Genomic DNA, 20,863 nt, shown 5'->3' with positions numbered 1-20,863 from the left:
ATACTTTATTCACGCACAGGAACATAACTTCATCCTTTAAAGCTTTTTTACCCTTCCCACAGATCTCTGAGATTGCTATTACCATCATTTTACTTAGAAAACCAAAGCTCAGAGAAATTTAAGTGCAAACAGCCAAGTTCTCACATCATACTCAATAACTCACCAAGCCCAGGTTTTGCCACATCGTGGAGCAATTGAACTCCATTTTTTTCCTTCTGTAACAGAAGGTAGGCCCTGTTTATGTGAGCTATGTCTCCTTTAATACGTTAACTAACTACATCTATGAATTTTCTTCCAGAAAGTTGTATTACAGGTGGAAGGAAATGTCTAAAGCAGGAGACTCCATAAAGAAATCACAACCAAACAATCAAATATAAAAACCCCACTTGGCAGAGGACAGTCTAGTAGGCCTTCTGTGTCTCCTTTTCTCTGGTTCTCTGGTACGTCAAGTGGCAAGACACAAGAAACGCCATGTGGTGCCACAAAATGATGGCAAACCTAGCACTACGGTACCTAAATTAACTCCTGGAATATGGCTTTGAAGCCTCAACATATATTCTGTTGGAGCAACGACAGTGTCCATAGTGAGTAGAGAAGTCCATCAAATGGATTACCTGTGAGATATAACCTGGAGGCACATGAATGGGAGGAATGGATCCATTGGGTGACATCATGGGAACTTCAGCAGGTCCTAAAAGAGATAAGTCAGATGTTAATAGCTGAAGAAACATACATTATTCAAAATAATTAATGTTTTCAATGTACTATCCAAACTGAAGATAATTAATCACTTTGACAATTTGCTCTTCAAAAGTTGGTATATATTGCCTTAAAGCTAAACCTGAAACCATGAATGAAAAGGAATTCTCCAGCTACACAACTCAAAGAAAACAAACAAAAAACCCAAAACTATAAGTATCTTTATAAATATTTAATGATTCCCAAAACCTCAAGTTCCATAAACCAAGATTGCTCAGTTAGTAGTAGTGTAACAGAGTGGGGCAAAAAGTTTCTTTCTTTTTATTTGGCCTTTAAAAGAATGCATAATTAATCAATATTTAAACAAATCAATTATAAAATTATTTTTTATTCTGGTTTAGAAAGCTCCTATAGACTTTGCATTTATGATTTTCAGTTAGATTATTTTTAATAAATTACTGTAATATGCCATAATTTGAAATAGAAGAAATCCTTAAATTATTCCAAACCAACTGAATAAGGCAGAGGGAAAGAATACATTTTTTTTTTTTTTTTTTTTTGAGACAGAGTTTCGCTCTTGTCGCCAAGGCTGGAGTATAATGGCGTGATCTCGGCTCACTGCAACCTCTGCCTCCCAGGTTCAAGCGATTATCCTGCCTCAGCCCCCCGAGTAGCTGGAATTACAGGTGCCCGCCACCACGCCCAGCTAATTTTTGTATTTTTAGTAGAGACGGGTTTCACTGTGTTGGCCAGGCTGGTCTTGAACTCCTGACCTCAAGACCCGCCTGCCTTGGCCTCCCAAAGTGCTGGGATTACAGCTGTGAGCCACCGTGCCAGGTCTAGATCATATTTTAAAATAAGGAACTATTAAAAATATGTATGCCAAATTTACATGGATTATTTCAAAGTAAAGCATTAAATTAACAAGAAATTTGTTTCAAAATAGGAAATTCAGTTTTCTGATCCACCATCTGGGATGGAACCACAACCAACAGGCAGATTTTCATAAAAGTCCTTACAGGAAGAGCACCACTCTCAAGGTTGAACCCGTGGACACAACAGAAAATCCAAAGGCCAAGATCCAGAATAAAGAAGGAATTTCTCCTGATCAACAGAGACTGATCTTTGCTGGCAAGCAACTGAAAGATGAACATACTCTAACTACACATTCAAAATGAGTCCGCTCTTCATCTTGTGTTGGGACTTCATAGAAGTAGTCATACCACTCCCAAGAAGAATAAACATAATAGAAAAAGATTAAGCTGGATGTCCTGAGATACAATAAGGTGGATGACAACAGCAAAATGAGTGGCCTTCATTAGCAGTGTCCTTCAGATGAATGTGATGCTGGAGTTTTTATGGCCAGCCACAAACAATTGACAGACATTATTGTGGCAAATATTGTCTGACTTACTGCTTCAACAAACCAGAAGACAAGGCTCAGCACTGTGGCTCACTTGAGCCCAGGAGTTTGAGACCAGCCTGGGCAACATAGCGAGATCCCATCTCTACAAAAAATAAAAAATTAGCTAGGCATGGTGGTGCGCGCCTGTGGTCCTAGCTACTTGGAAGGCTCAGGTGGGAGGATGGCTTGAGCCCAGGAGGTCGAGGCTGCAGTGAGTCCAGATCAAGCCACCACACTCCAGCCTGCGCACAGAGCAAGACCCTGTCTTCCCAAAAAAGTTTTTAAAAACAGAACACAAGTAATTGTGTATGAGTTAACAAAAGACGTGAACAACAACAAATTAAATTCAATGAATGTTAATTACATGTCTAAGGCAAACAACAAATGGCAAGGTTAACAGTTACCCAAGACATAGTTTTGAGTTAATATTTAATTACAAAGAAACTGGCTGTTGTTACATCAAAATCAACTTCAGACACCTTTCAAAGATCTAATGATTAAATAAATGGTTTCCCTAGAAGTGCAAGAACCTCATGGCCACTGATTTTCTATTAGGTGGCTGGCTCGCCTAGTTAGCAGCCCACCTCCCAAATGTCAATAGGAAACTATGTGTTTCTAGTCTGAGATGCGACTTCCTGGCTCCAAGTGCCTTGCATTGTTTATTTGCTTTATCCTAATGTATGTTGTGCTGTCGGCAATGAAAATTGCTCAGCTGGAACAAAAACCAAGAGAAATACAACACTTTATTTGGTAAAAGGCAGATCCTGCCATCCAGTGCTGCATTTAAACGTGCACACAATGCATCTTTCACTTCACAGTACAACCAGTGTTATGACCACTTCACAGGAGAGGACTCAGCAGGGGGAAAGGGACAGGGACACTGGTGAGCATATGAACAAGTCTGTGAAATAGGAAAAAAAACAGGAGCAGGGAAGAAAATTTGTATACTATTTATCTAACATTCCAAATGCCAACCGTTCAATCCAAATTCATGGATAATATACCAAATCACTAAACTATCTGATCATCTCTGTAACTGTAAAAAGTAAACACAGCAGTCTCTCACATGCTAACACATTGGCAATAATTTAAAGCAAAAGAAGAGAATGGCATAAAAATCGATCATTGCATGACCCCATTTAATTCTTAAGTATAATTTAAACAAATACATCCACCAATCGCTGAAGGCTTTGGTTTCCAAATCCATTTTTCTTGTCAGCTTCAGCATTTTTGACACAGCCAACGAGAGAGTTGTGTATTTACTTAATATTTGTATTTGAATTGACTCATTAAAAATAAATCATAAACAATGATGTCTGCCCCATCCTGAGCAGTATCTGTGAAATTCAAGGGCTGATGTACACAGCTCAATGGAGCAGATGTTAAGAGTGTGATCTGCCTGGTTTTATTCCCCAGCTCACTATTCACACTGGTTGCGTGACCTTGAACAATTCACTTAGCCTTTCTGAACCTTACTTCCTAATAGTCATAAGTGAGAATAACAATTCTTACTTCATATGGTCAGGTTTAAAGATTAAATTCATTACGCGCAAAAGCGCTTAGAGCAGTGCATGGCACAATAATCACTCATCAAAATGTTACTAGTTATCATTATTCTTTACAATGCTTTTTATAATTTTATAGATAGTTTTGATTGCTTTTTAAATTTTTTTTTTGTTACTATTACAAGTAGTAAAGCTTTTTAATAGTCCACACCCATGCAACATAAAATCAACAAGTATACACTTGATACAACATTGACTTAGGGAACAATCCTTCCTCATTAGGTAAAAATAAAATGTTTCACAGTACAGAGTGTGAACAGAGGTGCTACCATCTCAATAAAGTATTGCTTTTTAATCACCAAAACGTATACCATGCAAATAGTCTCTTAACCCCAGGCATGACCCCTAAAACTGTTAAAGTCATTTGTGTAAAATGCTTTAAAGAATGTAGGACAAGCATGTGATTTACAGCTAGAAAAGGTTTTCTTCACAGTCTTGATTTCAAGAGTAGCCAAATGACTTTAACATGCTTGTTCCCCCTTTTGTCACTGTCATCAAAACTATTTCAAAGGACATTTAAAAATATGCACTAATAGTTTCCAAAACTCCACCTTGCCTTAGAACCCCAAGTTCCTCTACTTTCTGAAATAAACCATTGCATCTATAGGCAATTTGGAGTTTAAAAGCTAGCAAAATAAAATCTCATTCACCATAGTGGTATGAAAAGAAGTTATTGTCTTCCTAAACATTTATTTCCCAATCTGTGAGTTTACTATCTCTGCTGAACTGTGTTTGAGAATGCCCAATATTATTGTAATCTTTCCCTAATTAAAACACTAATTTCTCTTCGAAAAGTTCCTAAAAGTCTGCTAGCAATTGTTAATGAATTGATTTTTCATTTACTTAAACCTTGAACCAGAAAGGTTGGAGAGCCGCTTTATTATTCAATAATGCAATGATTGTATGACAGTATTCACACATCAAAGAGACAAAAGGAAAGACCAGCAACATTGTATTCTTAGGACCACACAAGCTCTTGGAGAGCTCCTGAGCCTCCACCAAGGCTGCAAGATCATTCTGCCTCATCCTCTGTTTCTTCCCTGCTACCAGGGATCCCCAAGAGCAGGGGCGCCCAATCCCCAGGCCACGGACCACTATTGGTTTGTGGCCGGTTAGGAAATGGGCTGCACAGCAGGAGATGAACAGTGGGCAAGCGAGCATTACTGCCTGAGCTCTGCCTCCTGTCAGATCAGCAGCGGCATTAGATTCCTAATCAGCAGCGAACCCTATCGTGAAGAGGGATCTAGGCTGTGTGCTCCTTATGAGAATCTAACTAATGCCTGATGATCTGAGGTGGAACAGTTTCATTCTGAAACAGCCCCCCTCACCCCCAATCCGTGGAAAAATTGTCTTCCACAAAACCGGTCCCTGGTGCCAAAAAGGTTGGGAACTGCCCACCTAGAGCTCACACATCTCAGATGCTATCTTCACAACATTCACCCATTCTGGGAGCAGACAGAACTAGACTGATTAGGTGAATTACAAATAAAGTTTGGAAGTCTGAAATGGTGGAAACTGGGAATCCAGGGTACAAATCATCATTTAAACAAGTCTTAGAAAAAGATCAGCTATAAACTAATCAATTATACTATAATTTCAGGCACTTTTAAATGGTATTTTTATCATCTGAGTATTCATGTGCTTGTCTATAATCTGGTAATGAATTCATAGAATTATTGTGCTTGTCTATAAACTGGTACTTGTGTGTCTAAACGGCTGTTTTTCAACAATAGCCATTAGCTGCAATAGATCACATTTTTTCCTAATTGATTTAAATATCATCTTGCTCAAAAAGGATGTAAAGGAGTTGACATCACAACATAGCAAGATAAAACTAATGAGAAAATAAGGCAAAGATGAAATAATGATGTGATAAAATCTAATTTATCCTATAAAAGTGACCCTTCAGTCTTTTTAAATAGCTGAGGAACAGAAATTCTTGCTGGCAGAAGTAGCCATAAGGCCACAGCTAGTAGGTAAACAGATAATAATGGTGAAAGTAATTATCAGAACAAATGGTCTAAATACAAGTACATTTAAGCTGTTTGCAATGGGTCTAAGACTGCATACAAAATGTGAGGTCTTCTGATGAATCTCATAAATGTCTAATGATGAATCTGTAATCATTCATGGTGACTCAAGACTCTTACACAAGCTAAGAGATAATGTAGGCACTTTGGTTAGCCTTGACATTCTTTTTTTTTTTTTTAATTATTCAACACTGATTAATCCCACAAGGGAACTAAAAGGAAGACAAAGAAAATAAAGCACAGATGCTAACTTTAAAGAAATTCGAACTCTGCTGCAGTGGTTCTTCAACTTCAGTGTGCATCCACATCATCTAGAGCGTTTCTTAAAATACAAATTGCTAGGCCCCACTTCGCACAGTGTCAGAATCAGAAAGTTTAGAGGGAACCCCCAAGAATGAGTATTTCTAACAAGGTCCCAGGTGGTATGGATGCTGCTGTCTAGGGACCATGCTTTGATAAGCTCTGACTTCATGAGGCAGAAGACTATAAGAACCAGACTTTCCACCAACAACAGGAACTAGACAAGGATGTCCACTTTCATCACTGAGATTCAACATTGTACTGGAAGTTCTAGCCAGAACAATTAGGCAAGAAAAAGAAAGGCATCCAAATTGGAAGAAGTAAAACTTATCTACTCACATATGACATATCCCAACATATAGAAAATCTCAAAGATCCCACAAAAAAAATTACTAGAGCTAGCACACAAATTCAGTAAAGCTGCAAGGTATAATATCTGCACAAAAAAGCCAATTGTGTTTCTACACACCAGGAATGAACAATCAGAAAATTAAGAAAACAATTCCAATCATAACAGCATCCAAAAGAATAAAATACCTGGGGATAAATTTAATCAATGGAGTGAATGGTTTGTATACTGAAACTACAAAACATTGCTAAATAGTAGCATGAAAAAGAAGATTTATTTATTTTTTTTAATAGAGCCAGAGTCTCACTATATTGCCCAGGCTGATCTCAAACTCCTGGGGCTCAAGTGATATTCCTCGGCCTCCAAAGTACTGGGATTACAGGCATGAGCCACCACACCCAGCCATGGAAGATTTATTATTAAGCTAGCAATAATACTCAAAGTGATCTAGAGTCAATGTAATCCTATCAAAATTCCAGGGACTCCAAATAGACAAAAAGAATGAACTTGGACCCCTATCTCATATCATATACAAAAATCAACTCAAAACGGATCATAGACCTACTTATAGAAGCTTAAAAAAAATAAAACTCTTAGAAGAAAACAGAAGTAAATCTTCATGACACTGCATTTGGCAACAGACCTACAGACACCAAAAGTACAAGCAACAAAAGACAGATAAAATGAACTTCATCAAAATTAGAAACTTTTGTGCATCAAAAGACATAACTAGGAAAATGAAAATACATCCTATAGAATGGGAAAAATATTTACAAATCATATTTGATAAGGGACTTGTATCCAGAATATATGAAGAACTCTCACAACTCAACAAAAAGACAAACAACCCTACTTAAAAATGGCTAAAGCAATTGAATAGACATTTCTCCAAAGATATATGTAAATAGCCAACACACAAACACATGCACACACATAAGAAGATGCTCAACATCATTAGTCATGAGGAAAATACAAATCAAAACCATGATGAGATACCACTTCACACACACTAGGATGGCTATTAAAAGACACACACACACACACACACACACAGAGAGAGAAAATAACAAGTGTTGGCAAAGTTGTGGAGAAATTGGAAACTTGTACACTGCTGGTGGGAAGTAAAACAGAAACTGTGGAAAACTGTACCACTTCCTCAAAAAGTTAAATGTAAAATTACCTTATGACCCACCAATTCCACTTTTAGTTGTATTAGGTTGGTGCAAAAGTAACTGTGTTTTTTGCCATTGAAAGTAATATATCCAAGAGAATTGCAAACACATAAACAAACACATCTACAGGCATGTTCACAGCAGCCTGTACATGAGTTCACGTTCACAATACTCAAAAGATAGAGAGAGCTGAAATGTCCATCAGGAGAAGGATGGATAAAATGTGTACAAACCATAGAATACTACTCCACCATAAAAAGGAATGAAGCACTAAGACAAGCTACAATGCTGATAAAGCTTGAAAGCATTAGGATCAGACCCAAAAGATCACCCATATTGTGTGATTCCACTTACATGAAATATTCAGAATAAATAAATCTACAGAAACAGAACTCAGATTGGTGGTTGCCAAAGGCTGAGGCAGGAGGGTGGGTGGAAGGTTTGCAGGACTGAGGAGCTTCCGCTCAATGGGTACAGCTTTTTGGGGTGATGAAAAACGTTTTGGAAACAGAGGTAGTGGTTGCATAACATTGTGAATAGGTGTATTTACTTAATGAGTTAATTTTCTGTTTTATGCATTTCACCTTAACAAAAAAAGAATTGAAAAATTATGCAAATAACCAAAGAAAGATAAGGTAGTAAAACTGGGGTTACTAACAAGCTACAAAACAGCAACTGCATATAAATCTCTGAGAGCACATTTTCATTCCACATACATTCATATTTGTAAGGACACTATTTCTAGACACTGTGCTATGCAAAGGCCAAGAGGTGCATTCTCTATCCACAAGCAACTGCATGGGGATACAGACATATAAACAAATAAACACAAGGAGGCATTTCAGGCACTGTCTAAATTTTACAAGATTTAAAAAGATTACTATCTTGTGGAAACGTTAGTAATTGCAGAACTGAGGAGGTCAAAGGCCCTTAGGATATAGTAGAAGTCTCACAGCTTTACAAATAAACAGACTGAGGCCCAGAAGCAAGCTGACCAGCCCAGGAAAGAGCAGGCAAGAGATGAAACAACAGGGACAAGAACTCTGTTCTTCTTGTTTTTCTAATTTCACTTTCCTTTGAAAGCAAGATCTCTTGTTCCTTAAACTGCTGCTGGCAAACTCGTCTTCTTTCAAGGTGTTATTTTCACACAGAAGCTAGGTACTGATGGCACTTCCTCTGGCTCAGGTAAAATGATGGAAGGCATACTGGTCTCTCCAACCTGTGACTACTTCTTCCCAAAGGCATCCAGCCAGAGAGGAAACAGGGCAGGAAGGCGCTAAAGAGGCTTGAGTTTGCACCTGGACTCCAGCACGTTCTAGCGTGACCTTGGGGCAAATTACTTAAAACTCTCTGATCAACACTTTACTGGCCTACCAAAAGGGATGACAGCTGCTCATTTCAAGGGTTGTTGCAGGACTGGAAGATGTAATGCATATTAAGTACCTAGCACTGTGCCTCGATGAATAATATCTTAACAACTTTCACACTGCCCCAGTAGAAGAAAAATACCATGTGAAGAAAGAGGTTCACACGGTGTTATCATTCACCACAGAGGCCAAATGAGTTACACAGTTTCTTAGATGAGCAAGTGAGTTTTTTTACTCTTCACATTCTTTCTCCTAAGGTATCTTTCCATCTTATAGCTTGGCAAGAGTATCCTCCTCTTGAAAATGTAGTATCTTCACGATAACCTAATTATGGTTATTAAAAAATAAGAAAATAAAAAGAACAAGGTAAGGGTGGCTGCTTTGTCATAGCTGTCTACTCCCCCCAACCCTAGTCCTCTGTGTCTCCCAAAATTACCTGTCCTGCTTCACCAATTTCTAGGAAATCTTGGAAAGTTAGGTGTGCCAGCTTTCGGGATGTCCTCAGACAGCTCTAAATCAAAGGACCAGCCCTTTTTTTTTTTTTCCTGAAAGTCGATCTTCTCCGTTTCTCTGGCATTGGCTTTATTTCAAGAATTTCTAGTCTGGCCCAGTCATTGTCTTTAAAAGGAGCAAGTGACCAAAAGAACAAATTGCTCAATGACTAAATTTTCCTGCTAAAATCTTAGCGTATATCACTACCAAGAACCAAAACTGAGTTGCTGACAGAATTGTTAAATAAGGGTAGCCACCATCTTCTCACTTGGCCATTTCAAATCACAAGGCCAGCGTTAGTGAACAATTCTGTCTTGCCAATTTGAAATTCAAGTCTTTTCTTTCAAACATTCCTCTTTGAACTTGTTTTGTTACTTAGCTGTTTTAAGGGCATCAGGAATAGAAAGACTGGGGTTTAATTCTCACATAAGACGAGCTTCTTAAATCCCAATTTTCCTCAATTTCATTGAAATTGAGGTATCTACCCAATTAGTTACTTTACCAAGTTGTTTTTAGGCTTAAATGGTTTTTTAAAAAAAACCCTATACACTTACTGTGTAAATACATAATGCTATACTTTTGTTAGCTTATGTTTTATTAAATTCAATCAACATTCATTGTGCAAGATGATGTAAGGAATTGAAAGTCACACAGAAGATTTTATAACACACACATAAACAACAAACTACTGCATAAAGCAGCAGCAATTGTTTCATTAGAGGCAAGGAACTCTGGAGCTGGACAATAACAATTATCCTTAGAGTGGGTGGGGGAAGAATATTCAAAATTCAGTGACTAGCAATGAATGGTACAGAAAGTTGGTGAATCCATTCACAGCAGGCATGATGACCTAACATGGTTTCAAAAAGAACTTGATTTAAATTCAGGGCTACAGAAATGCAAGCTTTAAGACTGTCAAAGACATCAGGTACCAGGAGACAGGCTTGTAATATAACCTTCAACTCCAGTTTTTAGAACCCTTGGTTGTTGCTTTGTTCAGTTCAACAAACTTTTGTTGAACCCAATGTAACTGCCAGACCTTGTGCAGGATGCCAAGGACACAATGACATTGAAGAGAACAAGCATTTCTGTTCTTAATTATGGAGAGAATGGCATGCGGAATGAGTAATGCACAGGTGCACAGAACCATGTGGGGGACGGGGAGACCCAGCTTTTGGCCTGAGGTTTCTGTGTATCTCAGCATGGAGTCAGGCATATAGCCCAGACAACTCAAGCAGCATGAGCATTTGGTGAAAGTCTGATCTAGCAACAGAAATAATTGAAGAGTTAGGTAGAAGACCTCTGAGAAAAGGTCCAAGAAATTATCTTTGGAAAAACAAAAAACAGTGGGTTCCATACATCCAGACTGATGGTGAAGCTGAATCTCCCAGGGTCTCAGGACTCTGCTCTTCAAGTTAAACTTTATCACCTTGCCCCAATTTGAAACATAATTTACTTAGGCTACAAATAAACAACATTCAGGATTGCCTTATCATTTAAACTTATTTATTTATTTTGAGACAGGGTCTCGCTCTGCCACCCAGGCTGCAGTGCAATGGCATGATCACAGCTCAACGCAGCCTCAACCTCCTGGGGTCAAGCGATCCTCTCACCACAGCCTGAGTAGCTGAGTAGCTGGGACTACAGGCAAGCCACTACATGTGCAGCTGGTTTTTGTATTTTTTTGTAGAGATGTGGTCTCACAATGTTGCTCAGGCTGGCCTTGAACTCCTGGCCTCAAGCGATCCTCCCACCTCAGCCTCCCAAAGGGCAGAGATTACAGGTGTGAGTTACTGTGCCCAGCCAGTTAAACTTATTTAAATGAATACTAAGATCCCATCTTTCTTTGTTTTGATCTTTAATGTCAGGTTTGGAATGGCAGGTAATCCAAAGATAGGCTTATTTATACTTAAACCAGGACCCCGTAAACATTAAAGCCCTAAAGAATTATACAAATACAACTCAATAATACTGAGAAAAGGCTTCTGATATTTAACAAGTAAAGTCCCTGCAAATATCAACAGCAAAATTAAAACAAAGGCATCACCAGAGCATCGAGCGCTTCATTTCAAAACCTTTAAAAGCAAACCATCCCAGCATTTTCTCTCTTTGGCACATGAAGGGCATCCGAGACGCCCTCGGACTTTCTCACACAGCGTGAAGAGGATCTATTAGCATTTCAGCTAATAACAAACTCAAGATGGAGTTTTCCCAGGAGAGGTGAATAGGAACAGGTGAGCATGACTCCTAGGTATCCTCTAGACAAACTTGTTGAGGGTAAAAAATTACCCCTATTCTGCTTATCAGAACAAGGCTATTTAAATTTTAAATGCCCCGAGGTAAAATGCAGACTAAGATGTTAAAGTTTACTCATTTTGTAGAGAAAAGAATCAGAAAGATTGCTCATTAAAAGTCGATGCAAGCAGAGCAACTAAGGGAGGTCTCAGCAGGAACGGGGCAGAATTTATTTGCTGCACTGGCCCCGAGTCCAGGCTGGACTGCAGTGGCACAATCTCGGCTCACTGCTACCTCTGCCTCCTGGGTTTAAGTAATTCTCCTGCCTCAGCCTCCCGAGTAGCTGGGATTACAGGTGTCTGCCACCATGCCAAGCTAATTTTTGTATTTTTAGTAGAGACAGGGTTTCACCATGTTGGTCAGGCTGGTCTCGAACTCTTGACCTCAGGTGATCCACTCACCTCAGCCTTCCAAAGTGCTGGGATAACAGGCGTGAGCCACCACGCCCAGCCTCCGAGTCTTTTAACAGGGTTGCCTGTCATTTTCTCACCAGCTTTCTCTGCTCTTAGGAAGAGTTATGAAAGGGAACAGAGATGAATAAAACCTTGTCTACGCTTCCTCCATGTACCCCCACTTCCATCCCATTTGCCTGGCCACAAGGCCCTCTTCTCCCAGTGGGGACAGAGAAGTGAGCAAAAGACAGGACAGCAAACAAGTGTTTTTATAACAAGTCCATGAAGAACTCATGGGCAAATACACATTTCCTATTTTATTTGTGTTCCACTTTACAATTCCTAGGTCATGCTGTAGCAGGGCAATTTTGCAAATAGTGCTGAAATTATTAACCAGACAACAAAATGTCATTGTACTCCTCACAAGTTCTGTTTTACATTATTCATCTGTTACAAATGAAAGAACATGAAACACATCACCAACCTGAAAGCTGTATGACAAGTAATAATCATGTATTGCTTTACCAACATATCATTACTCAATATATTTCAGGGATTTCAATTATTGTTGCTTTAGTGAGGCTTACAAAGCAAACCACAGAAGATCCCTTTTAACTACTCTCAGGGTTGGCTCTTCCATTGCCCCTGCAAGAGTGCCTGCCATAAAGCAAAGTCTTTGACAACATTGTAAGGGCATTTTATTGACAACATCCTAACGTGGTTTACTAGCTTAGTTCTTTTAACTCATGCACTTAAAATCCAAAGGCAAGAGAGAAATGTCCAGGATGTATGGACTAGAACTACTAAGGAAAATCAAAAGTGATTATGGAAATGGAAAAAAAAATGAACCAAATATTCCATAAACACAGAGTCATAGTTTATCTACCTGATGCCACTTTCTTGCCAATCTAGAAGGCTGCTCAATGGAAAAAAAAAAAAATGAACCAAATATTCCATAAAACACAGAGTCATAGCTTATCTACCTGATGCCACTTTCTTGCCAATCTAGAAGGCTGCTCACTCACTCATCATCACTTCAGTGTCAGGCTGGAAGGGACCAGCAATCTCCAAAAATTAACTTAACTTTACAAAAGTGTCTTGATTGTTAATAAAAATCCTCTAAGTTGTCCGGCAGCTGGGACCTAATAATGGGCTGTGAGATGATTAGTTTGATGTATATAGTTCCAGTCTCTGCCTTACCTGAACCACACAGAAGGCGCCCGGAAAGTAAATGAGAGTTCTTACAGACCAGCCTGTTGCTTTTACTCTTTTGTTTGTAAGTGAAAAACAAAGGGCAGGCTAAGGGCTGAGGGTAAACAACAACTACAAATAGGTTAGGCTCTCTTACCTCTGAAGTGTTTGGCGTCCGATCAAGGGCAGTCAGTAAACACCCCCAAGCAATTGTGGGAAAGTTGGTCACCTAGACTGCTATTTTCTCAGCCATAAAAATGAACTGACAAAGTTATTGTTTGAGAGGCACCAGACTGCTTTATGGCTGCACCATAGATGCTTCTAATTTTGGCACATTGCCTCCACAGAAACAAGCAATTTTTACTAAACAAGCTACAATTTCACTTTCAAAAACCAACCCTTCATCTACTACTAAGGGGGCCTGAGACAAATCAAAATCGAGGGTCTACATTTGGGGTAACAGGCTACCAGAAAGGTCTCCTAACTGATTCACTGCTGTTTATCCTGAGCTGAAAAAGCAACAAGAACAGATACATTTTAAAGTTAGCTCCTCAAAACAACTACTAAGCCTTTGGGGTTTGCTAATCTGGAAAGGCTAAAAAAACGAGGCCGTATTAGGATAGGTAAGAATGGGGAGAAGGCAAAATTACCAGGTCATCACTAAAAACAAGACTACATCAAAATGGGGAGTTTTGCATATAGTACTATCAATGGTTAAGCAAGAGTATGAGCACAAACAAATGATACGCATGATATATAAATATGAGCAACTCATAAATCCCTTCAAGGCAAAACTTTAGGATTATACTCCTCCTTTTTCCAGACATCCCTACTCAGACAAAACTGTGAATACTGAGAAGATAGGAGTTTCTTCATCACCTTATCTCTATCACTGCCTTTGAGAAACCACTGTGGTTTATGACTTGTCTTCCCCATGACTTTAACTGTAAAAGAATCCCCATGTTCCCATGTGCGTATGCTCACATGGCCTGAGGTCCAATGAGACGCACCTTCGGCCTCATACTTGTCTAGGGATCACATTCACTTTTAAATGAGTAAAACACTGTCAAAGTATTTGAGTAAAAATTTTCTGGCCACAGATCTGAGGTCAGGTCTGATAGGCTGTCTGCACAGAAATGTTACTAAAATCAAGTGGAGAACAGACAAGGAGAAAGAAGGATCTGGGGCAGAAAGCTGATCCTCTCTTTGAAAAAGAAGGGAGGAACCAGACAGATACCTAACATGGAAGAAAAAGAAAAAGGAAGGAAATAATTTCACGGATTGGTGTGTAAACTACAAACAAGGCAGAAAAGCCACAACCAGAAAATACATGGACCCAATTAATCTCAACTGAATTGTTTTCCAGCTGTCCTCGTGATACATTAAGAGATCTGTGACCATAGCATATGCATGATATTCAAAACGGTAACTGATACAAATCATCACAGGAATCCAGAGGCTGGTCACTGGTCCATTTCAGCTTTCCAATAGTATTTTTTAAAGTTCTTCTCTTCAGTCCATCCCCATCAAAACCAAATGGCTCAGTGGAGATATGGGATTCAGTCTGTATGGCCCTGGGCAAGTTACTTAATTGTTCATGATACAAAGTAAAAGAGAAGAAACCTGATAATTTCTGTGCTTCCTTCTAGAGTAATATGCTGGGTGGTACTGGTGTCACGTAGGTCTGTGCTTGCAGATTCTAGAAAACAGGTGTTAGTTGACAATTTCTAAATTCTTCCTGCTATCGTCCTCAAATGTGTTACGTCAAAATTTCTAGGCCTTTTTGAAAATGTAGATTTCCAGGCCTTCAGAGTCTGCTTTTCCCCACAAGCAGCCCAACTTCCTCAGGCCATCCCTGATCACTGGTTTTGATGCAGATGTGCTATGGACCAGTTCAGAAGAATGACTTGGAAAGAACGCGGTAAAAAATAAATAGAAGGTAGAAAAAAACAGGCTCATTCAAGATCCTTGAAGCACATCTCATTTGTAGTTACCTTGAGTCCAATTAGCTTAAGTTTTAATTTCATCACAATGTTTAAAAGTAAAGAAGGAAAAAGAGTCATTAGCAGAGTTCCATAAACTTTATCCTATTAATGGATATTTAATTGAATATGCTTCAGCTGGCAAAGATGACTATAATTTGGCTAAAAATAGTCCCCCAGCTTTAGTCATAATAAAGCAACCACTGTTTTACTTCCACGGCAACAACAAAATGATCACAGGATTTTATATAATATAGGATAATAAGCACTCTATGAAGAATCAGTCTATGCAATTATTGCTGTTTATTTATATGATTAATGGTCCCTGGTGATCGTTTAATATGAAATAGTATACATCTAAGAATAAGGAAGTAGGTAGAACAGCTGATAAAACATTTATAAACATCTTTAATTGAGAGCTAAGATCAAAGAATTGGAATTCTCTTGGGGATCTTAACAGTCATCCAGACCAATTCCCCATTTAATGCTTGAAGTTTTGAACAAAATTTCTAACAAGTAGCAGAATACTTCAATGTAGAGTTTACTATCTCAAAATGCAGAGAAATTCCATTTTTTAATAATCCTAATTGGTAAAGGGTTTCCCCTTTTTCAAAGGCAGAAATCTGAATTCTGTTCTTAGGAGCCATACAAACAAAATGTAACCTCAATTCCATAAAACAAGATTTAGATACAAACTTAGGCAGTTGAATCCCATCAGCCCTCCTCTTCTACGGGCAAAAATCATCTGGGCTTTCTTTATCTTCTCCTTCTATGACATGCCTTCCAACCATTCCCCTTGGGTCCTTCTAACAATCTACCTTATCTATGCCCCTTTGCAAAATCAGGTTCTAAAAACATTATATTTTATCATTTTCTGTATGTCCAAGGTGTGGGAAATCATTATAACCCTGGGCTACTGACAGCCAAATTCAGAAATAGGTCCAGTCAACCTCTTCCCTACACCAGGGTCAGTGGACCAATGAGGAACTCAACCCACTGCAGAGACAGGCAGAGCCTGCAAACAGGATCCCGCCAAGTTCAAATCTGAAGAAGGTCATGATTTCTGTTTCTTCATCCTGAATTACACTAGGTTATTGAAATCCTTAGTATTCCAATCAGCACTGTACTCACTACTTAAAAACCTACGTTTTTACATTTATGTTATGAGTCATTTTTATGTTATACTCTTTGCAATCATTAAAATATTTAAAGTTTTATGTTTTTCAGTGTGTGTATATTGTCATATGAAATCATAAAGTTCTCTTCATATGAAATATTTTAATCTGTTACTTTAACTTAAAGGTTTCTGGAACAGCAGAGTAGTAAAGCATTGAACAAGAAACTCTAATTTTCAATCCCAACTTCTGCAAATGTGTCAGCAGCAAAATCTCAACTCACTAAGAATGTGTATAAAAATAATGATTTAATGATTCTATATATGGGTAACACATCCGAGTAACACATCCAAATAACACATCCAAAAAGCAAGTAACTTCTAAGCTGAGCTAATTCTCTCACTTGAGCCAGAAAAAAGAATATTTGCTTCCCTAAAACCTTAGCTTATTCTTCTCAACAGTCATACCTGTTTGCATATTCATGTGCAAATCTTTTCATTTTTTTGCACTTGGCTGAAAAGTTTAACTAAAACAAAATACTACAAAAGTGCAGATTTTGCCAGGCACGGTAACTCACACCTATAATCTCAGACACTCGGGAGGCTGAGGAGGGAGGATTACTTGATGTCAGGAGTTTGAGAACAGCGTGGGCAAAAAAAGAAGTGAGATTCTCATCTCTAAAAAAGTTTTAAAAATAAAAAATTAGCCAGACATGATGTCACACACTTGTAGTCCCAGCATACTTGGGAGGCTGAAGTGGAAGGATTGGAAGGATTGTGTGGGCCCAGGACTATGATTTTGCCACTGCACCCCAACCTGAGTGAAACAGACCCCGTTTCAAAAAAGGAAAACAAAAAAAGAAAATTAAGGAAAAATGCAGAACTCTTAAGAAAAATCCAATGATCTGTTTTATCAAAACATATCATAATGATAGCCGTGGTAGCCCACGTGGAGCAGCCACTGCAAAGATGCCAGCTGCATGGAGGAGTGGGGGGTGGCTTCGTGGAGCTGGCGGGGGCTGGGAACAGGTGATCCCGGTGGGAACCCTGTGCCCTACCAAGTTGGCAGGGTGGGAGCCTGCGTCCCTGGGCACAGCTGCAGCCACCCAGCTGCAGCTCTGGACCCAGGCATCCCTGCGCTCCCGCAGGCTCAGAAGTGCCTGCTTCCACTCCCTGGCCGGCCTCTCCCTGTCCCTGGCACCCACTCCAGTCGGAAAACAGTTGTGGCTGAGCCTGGGCACTGTTGCGAGCCAGCCGGATGTGTGTGTGCTCAGGGCAGCACTGACATGTCAGCCCCCTGCTGCCTGGACTCCCTCCAGACGTTGGGCACCAATGAGCATGGGAAGGAGGCCAAGGGGCTGAGGGCAGTTCAGTGCGGGCCTGCAGGTGCCCCTCGGGCCGGACAGCCTGGGTGCCATGGATGGCATATTGATAGTGGTGGGAGGCAGACAGTTTCCTAGGCAGGAAGGGGCAGGTCCCTGGTGAAACTCCACCTTTAAGCCAGGGAGGGCCTGAAGCCTATGGTCGAGGCTGCCAGTTCTGGGTGGAGTCGGCTACTGGGAGTGAGAACTTCCTTGATGCCTTTTGGATAATCGGATGGTGCTTTTTCCAGGCCCGCCTGTGGCCGCCCATGGACCAATCAGCACACATGCCCTCCCTTCTGAGCCCATAAAAACCCCCAGACTCAGCGACTCGTCACCTGTCTGTGGATAGGTGCTAACCACTTTGGGTCTCCTCTCCACTGAGAGCTGTTCTGTTGCTCAATAAAGCTCCTCTCGGCCTTGCTCACCCTCCAGTTGCCTGTGTAACTTCATTCTTCCTGGATGTGGAAGAAAAACTCGAGACCCACCAAACAGCAGGAACGAAAGGAGCTGTAACACTTTCCTGGCCAGCTTGCCCAGCTGTGGGCGGCAGCTAAAGGGGCTGTAACACTACAGCCCTCCCGCCCTCTGCCAGCACTAGGCAGCCACCTCATGCAACAGGAAGCAGTGGTGGTGCTGGACCAGCCCAGGAGCCAGAGGCAAGCATGACTGAAAGAGCTGTAACACAAACAGGCTGAAACACGACCCCCACCCCCACCCCCGCTCACTGCGCACTGTAGGCAATGAGGAGAGAAGAGGTGTGGCCCTACTGAGAGCCCAGAACTCAGGGCTCCCGGAGCCAGGGCTGTGACACGCTGTAACACCCTCTTTGGGGCTCTGTGGTTCCTGGCATCTCCAAGCTTTCAGGCGCCACTGTGTTCCCCTCATCCAGACACTGGTACCCGCAGCTTGTGGTATGTCTGGTCCAGTCACAGCCTTGCACGGAGCCAGCACCTATGCTGGTGCATGGAGCTGCCCACCCCACCGCAGCAGCCAGAATGCCTAGCTGTGCACAGTGGCCGGACCCTGTGCTCAATCATTTAGACACCCCTCACCGCTCCGTGACTGGCGCACCCTTGGCAGGGGAGGATCCTGGCCGGTGGTGCAAGCTGAGCACAGCCTGCCGGGCCAAGTGGGCAGAAGAAGCCCAGAAGGCACGAGCAAAACTCAAGCAGAGGCGCCGCCGGCCAGAGGTTTCTGGCTGGCGAAGCGACACCCGAAGGATCCTGTGTGATGATAACTCAACAGTAACTGAATTTGATCATTACACATGGTATACAGGTATCAAAATATCACATGTACTCCAACAATATGTACAACGATTATATACCAACTTTAAAAATAAATAATAAAAATAAACCATATTGTCCACTAAAACTACACATTCAGTCTTCTCCATTTGTTCTCGATATACTCATGCCCCCTAACCTGCTCAACCTCTGGGAGAAGGCTATATGAGAAGGGCTCAAAATAAATATATGTATTATTATTCATGTTTTGAAAAAGCCATTTCTGACAGTACACAGCATGTCCACCTAATCTATTAAATTGCTCTAACTGCACAGTAAATTAAAGTTCAAACTACTATTGTTCCCCAGGAGTTGGGGGAAAATGTCAGATTCCTTTAATTTGTGCTTCATCACACCTTCGGTTTTTCTTTCCCAGGTGCTCATATCACAATATATTATATTCTTACTAATGTCAGCTATAGGAAAGAAAAAAATAAAGGTTCAGATCTTAATCATCAAATCTGCTGTCCAGCATGGACTTTATAGAATAAAATTTACAAGGAAATTAAAAACAAATCTTCCCTCTAAAGACTGGAGAAAGCATTGCCAAGGCTAAGGTTTTACTAAGCTACACTTCAACCCTTTAATTTTACTAAATTATCTTTTTAGTTTTTGAGGTGGAGTTTTGCTCTTGTTGCCCAGGCCGGAGTGCAGTGGTGCAATCTCGGCTCACTGCAACCTCCTTCTCTCCGATTCAAGTGATTCTCCTGCCTCAGCCTCCCAAGTAGCTGGGATTACAGGCATGTGCCACCATGCCCAGCTAATTTTGTATTTTTAGTAGAGACGGGGTTTCACCATGTTGGTCGGGCTGGTTTCGAACTCCTGACCTCAAGTGATCCACCCACCTAGGCCTCCCAAAGTGCTGGGATTACAGGTGTGAGCCACTGCTACTGGGAGTGAGAACCTCCTTGATGCCTTTTGGCCAATTGGATGATACTTTTTCCAGGCCCCGCCCATGGCCGCCCATGGACCAATCAGCACACCTGTCCTCCCTCCTGAGCCCAGGTAAACCTCAATAAAACCTCAGCCTATTTACTAAATTATTCATGTTTTAATATATCTGGAGAAGTCTAGCCTATCAAAACCTACAGAACAGAAACACAGAGTGAAGCACAAGTTCACAAAAGCAGCAAGTAGTCAAATCTGATCCACAGGGTGCTTTGGTCACTTTTTTCCTTGTAAACTGTGTTATTTATTTGATACCCATTGTATTTTTAATATTAATGATTGTGGAGAAAGTGCTAATAATATAAAGTATTTCTGTTTCTAATTTTGAGTAGGTATCAGGCAAAAGTAATACCCAACAGAAGTTTTCCAATTTCTCCAGGTTTTCTTGCAAATTAATATCCTGTTTCCCTTTTACAGACTAAACCTAAACCAAGCAGAAAAGACTGTTGAAAATTACCGACTAGCAGATAAAAAAATTAAGGTAGTGATCTTAGGTGTCATTCAGAAAGTTGGGACTACGAATTCTCTGGGTGTGAAATTGCCTCTTCTGTGATGAGCTCTTTGGTTTGGCAGTTTGGTAGCCCCTCCAAAACAGGTTCAAAATAGGCAAAAACAGGTCCAATACATACAAAATAAGCAAAACAAAGGCAAAAAAGGCCAAAACAAAGATTCTTGGGGCAGAAAGCCAAGCTATTCTTTTGTCATAATCTCTCTCTCAAAAGAAGAAACCTGAATAAACTTTAGTTTTATAGCAAACCCAATATACTAAAACATCTTGATAGGTTTCATGTGGTCAATACAATGTGCAAAAATTTTAAGTTCAGTCAGTCAGTGTTTATACAAACCGCATAAAACATCACAATAAAGTGTGACCTATTTTTATTTTTTTATAACTCACTTTCTAAAATATAG

General features: G+C 40.3%; 1 protein-coding gene across 5 annotated transcripts in view; it reads right to left on the bottom strand.

Moving 5' to 3' along the window:
• Positions 1 to 20,863, bottom strand: part of FNDC3B (fibronectin type III domain containing 3B) — a 361,399-nt gene that overhangs the window by 173,304 nt on the left and 167,232 nt on the right. For all 5 annotated transcript variants that reach the window (XM_001165324.8, XM_016942296.3, XM_063807331.1 and 2 more), the window contains one exon: positions 615 to 691. In XM_001165324.8, coding sequence (XP_001165324.1) covers positions 615 to 691 — 77 coding nt within the window. The remainder of the gene's footprint in view (positions 1 to 614; positions 692 to 20,863) is intronic.

This window comes from Pan troglodytes, chromosome 2 (assembly GCF_028858775.2).
Source record: "Pan troglodytes isolate AG18354 chromosome 2, NHGRI_mPanTro3-v2.0_pri, whole genome shotgun sequence".
NCBI lineage: Eukaryota > Metazoa > Chordata > Mammalia > Primates > Hominidae > Pan > Pan troglodytes.
This window is presented reverse-complemented; position numbering and strand designations above follow the sequence as displayed.